This window comes from Scyliorhinus canicula, chromosome 3 (assembly GCF_902713615.1).
Source record: "Scyliorhinus canicula chromosome 3, sScyCan1.1, whole genome shotgun sequence".
Taxonomy (NCBI): Eukaryota; Metazoa; Chordata; class Chondrichthyes; order Carcharhiniformes; family Scyliorhinidae; genus Scyliorhinus; species Scyliorhinus canicula.
The window spans coordinates 172838556-172851806 of record NC_052148.1 but is presented as its reverse complement, the minus strand read 5'-3'; the positions used below and the strand labels follow the sequence as shown (position 1 = coordinate 172851806).

The following is a 13251-nucleotide window of genomic DNA, read 5'->3' as shown; positions in this document are numbered from 1 at the left end:
CGGTTCACAATACTCCCGATAGTTTTACATAACAAAATCTAACGAGTTTACCTTATATCACTGTTAGGACGCATGCAAGTTAATACACACTCCCGAATCTTGGAGATTTGATCGATACGGACCTTACACTTGTGGTTTCTTTCACTTTTCTCAATTGGGTTTCTAATGCAAAATTTTGTGGGTTCTCGCGGAGTGACAAAATCTCTTCTAGGTCGAGTCCAGTCAGATGGCGCCAATAATGTTGCTCTTTTTAACTGGATATTTATATGACAGTTATTAATGATGATATTGCTTTTCAGAGTCGCCAGGTATCAAATGATACCACCACAAGGTTTTACCGGATATCGATCAAAGACCGAACAACCAGTTAGTTAGTTCAAGTTCAATGATAGTTTATTTACACACAAGAATTACTTCAACATGCAACATAAAACACTACAAGCTAAATTACACCCAACACTATAACAACCGGTACTTAACTTCAGGCACCCGGCTTTATGCAGAGGAGCAAGGCCTTTGATCGGATCTTGCGTAGCTGGGTATGGAGAAGTGACTTCGTTTCTGCTGGGCTCATCCGTCTGGTAGCGATCGTTGGTCTTGAACTTGTCTTCTGGTCGTAATGCTACACTTGGTTCTAGGTGTAGGTCAGGGCCAAGAGAGACCGAGCGTCGGGGCCAATAGAGACTGAACACATGGCAGTGTCTCTCTTTATCCTTCTGGGGTGTTGCCCTCTTTTGGCCGGTCCTTAGCTTTGGACCCAATCATTCGGCAGGCTTCAATTACTGCCTTCGATTTTGGCCAATAAAGGGGCGGGTGCCTTGGTGGCGGGGCGTGTCCTGAGCGCCATTGACCTTGGCTTTTCAGGCTCCCTGAGCAAAGGAAGTAGTGCCGATGAGTCTGTTTCTGTATCTGTTACCCGAGTACAGGTCTTTTATTCTGGGGAAATGGGCCATTAGAATGCAAAGCAGCTGGGGGTTTCGATAGCGTCTAGTTATCCGAGTTGCCAATATACATAAGCTCTGAGTGCCTGAGTTGACCACATTTCCCATGGTCCTTTGCAGGTGGCCATATTTCCCAGGATCCTTTGTAAGTGGCCATCCCAGATGGCTACAGGAGCATAGTTTACCAGAGACATTTAGTTCAATTAACAATTTTAAATCTGAGATCGACAGATTAGTGAGGCACGAGTTTAAAAAGAAAAGGAGTCAGGCGAGTGGATGGAGTTAAGATCAGTGGATGGTGGAACAGGCTTGACGGACTGAATGATCGCCTTCTGCTTCTACATTACTATCATTCCTGCAGCCATCTGTTACAAATCAGGAATGGTGAATCTCAGTGAGATTGTCCAAACAGTGTGACAATGGAAATTTCAGTGCAAACACAATTTTGCTTGTTGTACACAAACGTCTGGAATAATATGGCGAACACTATCAACAATAATGTTCCCTCTGCATGGCCTAATTTAACCTGGAGCCTTATTCAAACTTCTGCCAGATTACAAACTGCAGCCCTGACAACCATTAAATTAGATAGCCACAAGTACACATGAGGTAACTGTACAAAACCACCTGTCCAGGCTCATTCCCCAATACCAGGTCCAGTAGTGCCCCTTCCCTAGTTGGACTACCTACATATTGCATCAAGACACCTTCCTGGATACACCTTACAAACTCTGCCCTAACCAAGCCCTGAAGTGAGTCCCAGTCAATGTAGGGGAAGTTAAAATCCCCTACCACAACAACCCTGTTACTTTTGCACCTATCCAAATTCTCTACCCATCTGCTCCTCTATCTCTTGCTGGCAGTTGGAGAGCTTGTAATAAACCCCAACATTGTGATTGCTCCCTTCATGTTCTTGAGCTCTACAAAGATTGCCTTATTGTACAAGCCCTCTGAGGTGTCCTCCCGCAATACAGCTATAATATTTTTGTTAACCAGTAACGCTACTCTTCCCCCCCTCTTTCTCTCCCCCCTCCCGCTTTTACATCCCCATTTATCTCTCCTGAAGCTTCTATATGTACAATGTGGAAAAGTGTGAGATTATGCACTTTGGAAGGAGGAATTTAGGCATAGACTATATTCAAATTGGGGAAATGCTTAGGAAATCAGAAGCACAAAGAGACTTGGGAGTCCTTGTTCATGATTCTCTTAAGGTTAACGTGCAGGTTCAGTCGGCAGTTAAGAAGGCAAATGCAATGTTAGCTTTCAGGTCAAGAGGGCTAGAATACAAGATCATGGAGGTACTTCTGTAGAAGGCTCAGGTCAGACCCCATTTGGAGTATTGTGAGCAGTTTTGGGCCCCGTATCTAAGGAAGGATTTGCTGGCCTTGAAAAGGGTCTAGAGGAGGTTCACAAGAATGATCCCTGGAATGAAGAACTTGTCGTATGAGGAACGGTTGAGGACTCTGGGTCTGTACTCGGAGTTTAGAAGGATGAGAGGGGGGATCCTATTGAAACTTACAGGATACTGCGAGGCCTGGATAGAGTGGACGTGGAGAGGATGTTTCCAATTGTAGGAGAAACTAGAACCAGAGGACACCATCTCAGACTAAAGGGACGATCCTTGAAAACGGAGATGAGGAGGAATTTCTTCAGCCAGATGGTGGTGAATCTATGGAACTCTTTGCCGCAGAAGGCTGTGGAGGCCAAATCACTGAGTGTCTTTAAGACAGAGATAGATAGGTTCTTGATTAATAAGGGGATCGGGGTTATGGGGAGAAGGCAGGAGAATGGAGATGAGAAACATATGAGCCATGATTGAATGGCGGAGCAGACTCGATGGGCTAAGTGGCTTAATTCTGCTCTTATATCTTATTAAGAATTCTTACAACACCCGGTTACAGTCCAACAGGTATGTTTCAAACACTAGCTTTCGGAGCACTGCTCCTTCCTCAGGTGAATGAAGAGGTATGTTCCAGAAACATCTATATAGACAAATTCAAAGATGCCAGAAAATGCTTAGAATGCGAGCATTAGCAGGTGATTAAGTCGTTACAGATTCAGAGATAGGGGTAACCCCGGGTTAAAGAGGTGTGAATTGTCTCAAGCCAGGACAGTTGGTAGGATTTTGCAAGCCCAGGCCAGATGGTGGGGGATGAATGTAATGCGACGTGAATCCAAGATCCCGGTTGAGGCCGCACTCATGTGAATATGATTTTCGTTTTATTGTAACCATAGAAAACGTACAGCTGCTAATTCATTCCAATCGTTGCAAAGTGTCAAACTGATAATAGGTCAAGGGTTCCTCAAAGGTTGCCTCATTGTACAAGCCCTCCGAGGTGTCCTCCCGCAATACGGCTATAATATTTTCGTTAACCAGTAATGCTACTCCCCCCCCCCACTTTTGTTACATCCCCATTTATCTCTCCTGAAGCTTCTATAGGGGGGGGTGATGATGAAAGATTTCAAGGAGAGTGTTAACATCCAAGAGAAGAGAACCAATCAGCAATAATCGGCCAACACAGGGACTAGGAGAAGCAGTTTAGTGGAAATAAGGTCAAGTGAGCAGGAAGTAGTTCTCTATTCACAGTAAACGTGTATCAAAACCAGCTAGGTTTTCTTATAGCATCAGGTTATCAGATGTGCAGACCTTGACATCATATAGCAAAAAAAAAATCACACACATTTTGATATTACAAGTTCTAATCTATATAGATCAACAAAAAAGTTTTTAAAAATGCATGCTTTCCCTATTTTGGAAAAATGCAATTATTTACATGACTGAGATGTGAAGGACAAAGACAGTACTATTTCAGTCCTACATAAGTACTACTTACCATCCCTGCAGTAATTAAAAATGCTAAAATACAGTAATTAAAAGAGGCTGATAGTTACAGACAATTAATGTTTACCCAACCCTCATATTAAGGCACAGGAATTACACCTCAAGCTTTAAACAAGGCAGAAGACCCCCCCCCCCCCCCCCCAATTCTCCTTGCTGGTAAATCTTAATCAATATTATAGAACTGATTAGAAAAGGAAATTAGCTGATCATAAAAATATCCTTCACCAATATCCGTTTCCAGCTTGTTCCAGTTTTTTGACCACATTTGGCAATGTTGCAGTCATAAAGGGCTATTATTCCATGGAATCGCAGAGAGATGCTCACAGAACAGAAAGAACATTGCCTTTGGTGACTCCAGAATCCATGTATACACCGAACATGTATATGGTGCATCCTTACCTCGGTCACATTTGGAAAGGAGCTAACTGGTGAATCAACGTAGGGAGCCCAAGTGGTGTGCATCAACATGAAAATGCAAGGCAAGTGTCTGATTGCAAATTTAAATGAAGAACTTGATGACATGTGAAGCTACAGCACCCAGAAATCCAGGAACTGATTTTTTTCCATGGTGAACTCGCCACGCAGGAAGAGGAGCTGAACTATAATTAGAATGTTTAATTAGTGTACAATGAATCTAAGTGAGTTCTGGATACTCACAATAACACCTGCAGTTGTACGGTAGCACATGCAGGGGCACAGTAGCACAGTGGTTAACACAGTTGCTTCACAGCTCCAGGGCCCTTAGTGTCCAAAAAGGTTGGGTTGGGTGGGGTTACTGGGATAGGGTGGTGGTGGTTTGGGGGGGTGGGGTGCTTAGATAGGGTACTTGTTCGAAGGGCCGGTGCAGACCCGATGGGCTGAATGGCCTCCTTCTGCATGTGATACCTCTATGATGTGCATTTGAGGTGTTGTATGGACAAGGCAACCTCAAATTGTAATTATCCTCCTACTTGTCCAAGTCCAATTTTCAGTCACATATTCCAAAGCAGTCCATGAATTTTTACTTCAGATGAAGGAGAAACCTTAATGATTCCACCAAGTTATTAACAATTTTATTTAAGAAGCAAATCAGGTATGTCATGCACTCTTTGGCTCCATGGCCTATTGTCAAGGGAATGGTGTTAAATTAGCCACTATTTCTTGGAGTCATTTTCCCCAGAGAAGCATCTGTAATATAACACAAAATGTTGCAGATGGAGACTGTAACTATGCAGGTGGAAGTAGTTTACCAATTATCTCACAGGAATGGGCGAGTAACATAAAGCTGTATTTGTTTTGGCCCAGAACATCCGTTCACTGGGAGAGGGTAAACACCCCAACATCCCAGATGTTCCCAGGCAAAGGCTGCAAGGGAATTGCCCAGAAAGTTTAAACATCGGATGAGCAATTTACCCTGCGCCCGGAAGCATCTGAAACTCCAATTTAAATCAGAAATTTCAAATGGTTTCAACTCTCTCTGCAGGAAAAGTTTAGAGGAAATAAAACAACTTCTCACTCCTGGATAAGTATGGTACTGACCTTGCCCACCCCTAACACCCTGCCCCCAGACTAAGTCCCTCTCGACTATCTTCCCAAATCCTGCCCCCACAACTACCCACCGACTCACTCCTATTGACTACACCTCCAATCTCCCACTACCCCATTCCCTAGATGACCTCCCCACCACCCTGACAAACCCCCACCCCGACTCTCCCATCCCCCAACAAACCCCCATCCTGACCCCCCCCCCCCCCCAGCCACGACAGACCCCCATACGGACTCCCCCATCCCCAATTCTGACTCTTTACCCTTGATAAACCCTGATCCCCACTCTCCCCCACCACACGACAAACCCCCATACTGACTCTCCCCCACCCTGCAAGACCCCCATCTGACTCCCCACCCCAACCCCACTGAAACAAACCCCCATCCTGACACACACCCCATCCTGATTCTCTTCCTTCTCCTCTGACAAAATCCCCACCCCACCTTGAGACCCCGGCTCCCGCTTTCATGATCACACCACCCTCCGCACCCAGACTCCCTCCACCAACCCAGTATGCAGATTAGGCAGCATGTGAAGAAGACACTTTCAGATGACGACCTTTCATCGGAACTGTAAAAATCTAGCGATGCAATGGGTTTAAAGTATAGGAAAAGAAAAGAGGTGGGAAATGAACAAAAGGGAATGATCGAGTGGAAGGCAGGAGAGATGATGCTGCAATGTAAAAAGGGGTGGGAATGGGACAAAACACAAAAGATGGGTCTAAACTGAGAAAACACAGACTTATTACCAACAGCCGCACACTGAACAAATGTGGGCAGAAATTATGACCTAAAATTGCTGTACTGGAGTGGTATCTCTGAAGTGCCTCATCCAAAGTTGACGTGCTGTTCCTCAAGCTTACTTGGAGCTTCAGTGGAACAATAATGATGGTCAAGGTCAGAGTGGGGACAACGCAGAGAATTAAAATGACAGGTGAGCAGAAGTATCAGGTCACCTGCGTTTGTGCTCCCCAGTATAGAGGTGACCAAATATAGCGTACTAAATCAAAATTACAAGCAAATCATTTTCACCTTCAAGTATTGTTTCTCTATTGGGTGTAAGATTATTTCAGAAAATCTGAATACTAACTTCCTGTCCAAGACTGATATGAAATGCCACATTAATTTTCCATGTAGTGCATGCATACACTGAACATGCCCCAAGGTTGCCTGCCACGTCGATTAATGTGGGTTGACAAGAAAAATGTTGAATGCTTGAAAACATCCTTTGGAAAAATTAACATCCTAGAAAAGTATTTTTATTAAGAGATTGTGTTCATCCCTATTCTCATAAACCTTAATGTCTTCCATTGAATTTTAAAGCAATTGCTCAATAGTTTCTCCTTTATACTGTACCTCTAAAATGCATATTTCTTTTGTTTTGAATAGTAATATTTTCATATTTCCAAGCCGATCTCCCATGGTGTTATAAATAAGCAGTTGTGTCAAAATGTAATCTTTTGGTGGAAGAGTTTGAGGGTAAAGGTGGGGGTAGGAAAAGTGGGCGTGAGGAAGAACAGTGGGAAGATAAGGAACTGTGGGTAGAGTCATTACTGCACTGGAGCCCTTCATTCAGCACATCAAATCTAAGCCAGCTCTGTGCAGAACAATTCAGTGAGTTCCATTGCCCAGCTCAATCCCTGTAAACCCGGCAAGAACATTTCTTAAGTCATTCATTGGTCTCAGGTTCCAAAAGGCAGCGAGTTCAAGATCACCACTCATTACATTAAAAAGTTCCCCCTTACATTCCCCGCATCTCTTGCCCAAAACGTTACCAGTGTTATCTTGTTCATGTGTCATCAGCTAATAGGAACACATCTTTTGTCTACCCGATGTAAGTAATGATAAACTCCTCTGAGGAGTTCAGGAAGTGTGATGCAACTATGTTAAGTCACCCATTACTATGTGGGGGGGAAAGAAAGAGAGAAACGTAGTGGGAGAAATGGGCAGATTAACTATACGAAGTTCTATTAATTGTTCAGTACAGTTAGTGAGGAGGAGGTGGGCCTATTTTACTAAGTTGTGTAGAGAGAAGATTTGAATTGTACAAGATCCCATTTTAGTACTCATGGGAACATAGGAAATGGGAGCAGAAGTAAACCACGAGGCCCATTGAGCCTACTCTGCCATTCAAACAGATTACAGCTAGTCCTCTGCTTCTACGCCATTTTTCTCCACTATCTCCATACCACTTGATAGCAACAATATCCAAAAATCTATTAATTTCGGTTTTGAACATGCTGATATCCTCTGGGGTAGAGAATCCGAAAGATGCACCATCCTCTGAGTGAAGAAATTCCTCCTCATCTCAGTTTTAAATTACCTGCCCCTTATTCTGAACTGTGTTCCCTGGCCCCAAACAGGGGAAACATCCTACCCACATCTACCCTATCATGTCCTGTAGGAATTTTATAAAAATTCTAGAGAATACAGGCCCAGTTTACTCGATCTATGATTCTGTGATCTCTCTTTGCAAGACAACATGTGATTATATGAGGATAGGGAGTGTATCAGTGGAGAATTAGTGATTTCTCTGCTAGGTGACATTTTGATGCTCATTGGAGGGTGGCTGATGTATACTAGGTCTCAGCTGGCATGAGCTGTACCAGTTTAGACTGCTGCTTAGCTGGATGAATTAAACTGATAAAATTTCAGTGTAAAATTGAAAGCTGTTGCTGACTTTCGAATGTCTTTATTATTCCTCCTGATGCAAATTGTGTTGGTGAAGTTTGACGTAAAGAAGCAGACTGCTATCACGGCTTCAAAGCTCAGAACAATCATGGCAACTTTTTAAATAAGCACATCGCTGTTGTATTCTAATTAGTATTAGTTTAAAAGAGCGATCACAATGTTGCAATTTTTGAGAGGAGTTAAGGGTAGAATTGACACGACCATTGAGGAAGATGCCCAATGTTGAACTCAGAATGAAAAACCTTACAACTGTGTGGGAGAAAATGAATTATCCAACCATTAAGTTTTAAGGGAGTAATATTTTTGTTTAAAAAAAAATATAGGAATCTTCAGGACAAAACTGTGAGTCTGTCTGTCATATATTAGTTGAATCTTGGCATCATTAATGAGCTACAAAATGTAACCCTAACAGTGTCAGCTACAGGGAAAAGACCCAAGCGATGTTGCAACCACTCACCATTTTTAATATACAATTTTAGATATCAAATCGGCTCTTTGGACAATTCAAAAATGTACTTTGTTGTAAACACACCATTCTAAAATGTGCAAAATATTGTTTTGCCGGCAAAATAATTTATCTAGCCCTAAGAAAAAACAGCTTTCGATTTTCAAGAATAGACATAGACATATTATAATCCAAAGGTTCTTCTTTACATTACATACTTTGATAATTGGAAAATAACTTCCACAAAAAATAATTTATCACCATAACAGTTATTTGAACTCGTCCAGCTACTGGTCATATACAGTTCATTGATGTTCAAAAGTCCTATTTTTATGTTTCAAAAACTACAAATACATAATCACCGATAAAAAACATTCACAACAATTTAAAATGCTTGCAGTGGATTTTCAAGCTCCCCAAGTTGATAATGTAGATATGAATGAGTAAGGTCCTGCATCTGCTCATCATTTACCCACACAGAGAAAAAAAGTCTTGAGTTTACTTCTGTCAGATTTGTTTCGCTTCTACTTACCCACAGAAAAATACTGATCACTATTTGCAAGAACTCTGATTTATATCCTAAATTAGTATTTTGAAAATTTGAACATCATAGCCCCTGCCATAATTTAACTTAGGACTATTTGAATTATGTCAGAATCACAAAATTGTTACGCCAAGAAGCGGCCAAACAAGCATCATAACTTAGTGCAATTCCTGTCTTTTCCCCGTACCCCTGCTAATTGTTTCTGTTCAAATAACTATCCAAAGCCCACTTGAATGCCTCAATTGAACCTGCCTCTTCAACACTTCCTGGGAATGCAGAGAACCGAACCAAAAGAGAAAATGCTGGAAAATCTCAGCAAGTCTGGCAGCATCTGTAGGGAGAGAAAAGAGCTAACGTTTCGAGTCCGATGACTCTTTGTCAAAGCTAACAGACAGAGAAAGTGGGAAATATTTATACTGTGGAGTGAGAATGAAAGATGAGCCATAGCCACAGAATCCCAGGGAAACCGGGTGCTAATGGTCACAGAAACTAAGGGGAAAGAGTGTTAATGGCAGACCCCAGAGAGGACAAAAGATGTGAAAGGGCAAACAGCTTTTATCCAGAGAACCGAACCACTCATGTGAAAAACTTTCTTCTCACATCACATTTACTTCTTTTAGAAATCACTTTAAATCTGTGCCCTCTCATTCTTGATGCTTTTGAGTGGGAGCAGTTTCTCCCCATCTACTTTGTCCAGCCCCTCATAATTTTGAAGATCTCTTAACAAATCTCTTATATACCCTCTCTTATATACCCTCCATGTTCTTCTCCCCAAGGAGAACAGTCGCAACCTCTCCATTTATCCCCATAACTGAAGTTTCTCATCTCTGGAACCATTCCTATCAACCACTTCTGCATTCTCCCCAAAACATTCACACCCTTCACACAGTGTGCACCCAGAACTACTCCATCTGAGGTCTAACTAATGTTTTGTTCAAGTTCAGCATAACCTCCTTGTTCCTGTACATCTATGCCCCTATTAATAAAGCCCAGAAAACTACATGCTGTATTAACTGCTCTCTCCATCTGTCACACCACTTTTAATGTCTTATGCACATATACACCTAGATCCCTCTGCACCTCCTGAAGAATGTTACCCCTTATTTTATATACCCTCCATGTTCTTTCTACCAAAGAGCATCACCTCACACTTCTCCGTATTTTGCTTGTTTAACAACATAAAATTCCCTAGTTATTAATCTTTCTTTCACTTCTGCCCACTTATAATTGATGAAGACGAAGTTGCTTTAGCCTAAAGGTCAAGGTTTTCTTATCGGACCAGCAGCTACCACAATTTCCCTCTACCAGTGCTAACTGGACACCTGAACTCACCCGGTTGAAAACTGGCAACATCATGTAGAGCTTTTCCTCTTGTTCTTTCTGTGTCATGTGCCGTGGTGAATGACACAGTTCCATGAAGAGGCGACGCAAGTGCATAAGGCCAAGTGCATTATCCTGAGGACTACATTCTTCCTGCCGTGGACGGCCCATGATCCTCTTCACCATGTTCATTTTTCCCTGCTTCCTGAAAACACGACCAAGCCTGTTAAACAACAGTTTTAGTGTTAGTGTAGCTAATTTGAGGTGAAGACATTTGTACATCTCTACTTACATAGTAAACAGTTTGCCAACAGAATTTACTTTAGCTATTTGACACAAACACTCTCTCAACTTTCCAGAAATTTCCGAAATAAATTTTTCTGTACAGGAATTTCAAGATGCTTCTGAACTTACAGTATTAAATATTAAAAGATAACTGATTACATTTTTTATTTTTGAATGTTACAGCATTCTTGGGGAAAACAAAATAATTACTTCAAGATCAATGCACACCACAGACCATTAAGGCTTGAATATTGGATTTCAATGGGGTAGATGTGTCGATGAACCATTTTGACTCCAGGTCTAGAGGACATTTTAATAAGGCGTCAGCAGTTGATTATGACATTTGCTTGGAGGTAGTCACCATATGGTACCAAATAAATATGGCTTATTTCAAAATATTAAACTCTCAAAATCAAATTTAGCAAACGTGGCTGCCTCTCTCCATTCTACTCTCCCCCAACACCCAACTACAATAACAGCACATTTATATCCATAAATAACAAATACTTTAATGATATAAGTGTGGTTTGCAACAGAAAAAGCATAACACTTTCATAGTTTTATAATGTAATAAAAAGGTTTGTGAAAGCTTACTCAAAATGTTATTTAAATTAAAAATTTACCTTGCAACATGCTCATTAAACTTCCCCCTCCCCACTCAAAATATACTCAAAATAATCAATTAAAATATGTATTCAACAAGATATTGCGTATATGTGCCATCTTCATTATTCTGTCCCAGTTCCCACCAAATAGTCGATCAAAAATCTTAAATTCCAGCCTCCCAAGTGAATGAATATTAATAGTTCTCCTTTATCAGGTACGTCCCTTTCCTATTCAAATCTGTTGTCACCTTCCCCCTTCCATCCCACCACCCCAACAAAATATACATGCTTGAGCCCTTTTCTTTTTGTTTTTTTATGGTATATTAAAACAAACTTTATGTTTAACACAATATTAAAAATATCTTTAATATAACACAAGTAAATAGCTTGTAATTATCCGTTGAACAGTGCTAATAAATACAGTGACCCAATAACCCTGAAGTGCTATCTTTATTTCTTTTTTAAAAAATGTAATTATTTATTTTTTTTTAAAAAGAGTACCCAACTATTTTTTTTTCCAGTTATGGGGCAATTTAGCATGGGCCATCTATCTACTCTGCACATCTTTGGGTTGTGGGGGTGAGACCCACGCAGACACAGGGTGAATGTGCAAACTCCACACAGACAGTGACCCGGGACCGGGATTGAACCTCTGTCCTCAATGCCATAGGCGGCAGTGCTAGCCACTGCACCGCCGTGATGCCCAACTGTTATCTTTATTTCTATTCCAACAGATGGCACTCAGGCATACTTGCTTAACAGATGTTCTTTGAGACTGTTTTCAGAGACAGACCTGAATCCTATCGGAACAATGCAGGATCTCTAGCTGAAGTCTTCAGAAATTATGTTCATAGTTTGACTTCCCCCTCTCTCTCTCTTCCTTGTCGCTGTTGGCCTCGAACAGGTCTTGGAACAGGTTGATGAATGGCTCCCACACTTTGTGGAAGTCCTTGTCCGACACTCGGATGGTGCACTTGATCTTCTCCAGGTGGAGAAATTCCGACAGGTTTTCCAGCCAGTCTACAGCTGTGGGTGGTGCTGCTGATCGCCAGCCGAGCAGGATTCTCCAATGTGTGATTAGGGAAGCAAAAGCAAGACCGTACTGGAGTCCTCTTAACAAATTACCGTTCCCATCTCCAATTGCTCATTCCTCTCCAAAGTTCATCTTGCGGCAACCATCCACATCCATGCTCATCTTCCCAGTAACAATGTTTGAACTCCACCAATCAGGCCTCGATCCCTGTCACAACACTGAAACAGTCCGTAGAAGGGATAGATTCAGAACAGAGACAGCAACTAAAGACTGGGCATCTATGAGCTGTGGGCCATCAGCAGGATTGTACTCCGCCACAATCCTGTAACCTCATGACCAGCATATTGGGGCTGGTTTAACACAGTGGGCTAAACAGATGGCTTGTAATGCAGAACAATGCCAGCAGCGCGGGTTCAATTCCCGCACCGGCCTCCCTGAACAAGCGCCGGAATGTGGTGACCAGTGGCTATTCACAGTAACTTCATTGAAGCCTACTTGTGACAATAAGCAATTATTATTATTATATCTCCCACTCTACCATTACCACCAAGCCAGGCGATCACCCCTTGTTCAATGAAGAGTGCAGGAGGGCATGCCAGATGCAGCACCAGGCATAGCGAAAATGAGGTGACAACCTGGTGAAGCTACACACAGGACTATTTGCATGCCAAACAACGTAAACAGCAAGTGATATACAGAACTAAGCAAATCCACAACCATCAGATCAGATCTAAGCTCTGCAGTCCTGCCGCATCCAGTCGTGAATGGTAGTGGACAATTAAACAACTTACTGGAGGAGGAGGCTCCACAAAAGACAAGGCTGAAGCATTCGCAATAATCTTCAACCAAAAGCGCAGAGTGGATGATTCATTTGGTATTCTCCAATGGTGACCAGCATCACAGATGCCAGTCTTCAGACAATTTTATTAACCTCACATGATATCATGAAATGGCTGAAGGCCCTGCATACTCCAAAGGCTATGAGCCCTGACAATGTTCCAGCAATAGTACTGAAGACTTG

At 42.1% G+C, this 13251-nt stretch overlaps 1 protein-coding gene across 2 annotated transcripts in view; it reads right to left on the bottom strand.

Moving 5' to 3' along the window:
* The window catches only part of wdfy3 (WD repeat and FYVE domain containing 3), a 490874-nt gene that overhangs the window by 370623 nt on the left and 107000 nt on the right, over positions 1 to 13251 (bottom strand). For both annotated transcript variants that reach the window (XM_038791772.1, XM_038791773.1), the window contains exon 2: positions 10320 to 10530. In XM_038791772.1, the coding sequence (XP_038647700.1) occupies positions 10320 to 10499 (180 nt within the window). In that variant the 5' untranslated portion in view covers positions 10500 to 10530. The remainder of the gene's footprint in view (positions 1 to 10319; positions 10531 to 13251) is intronic.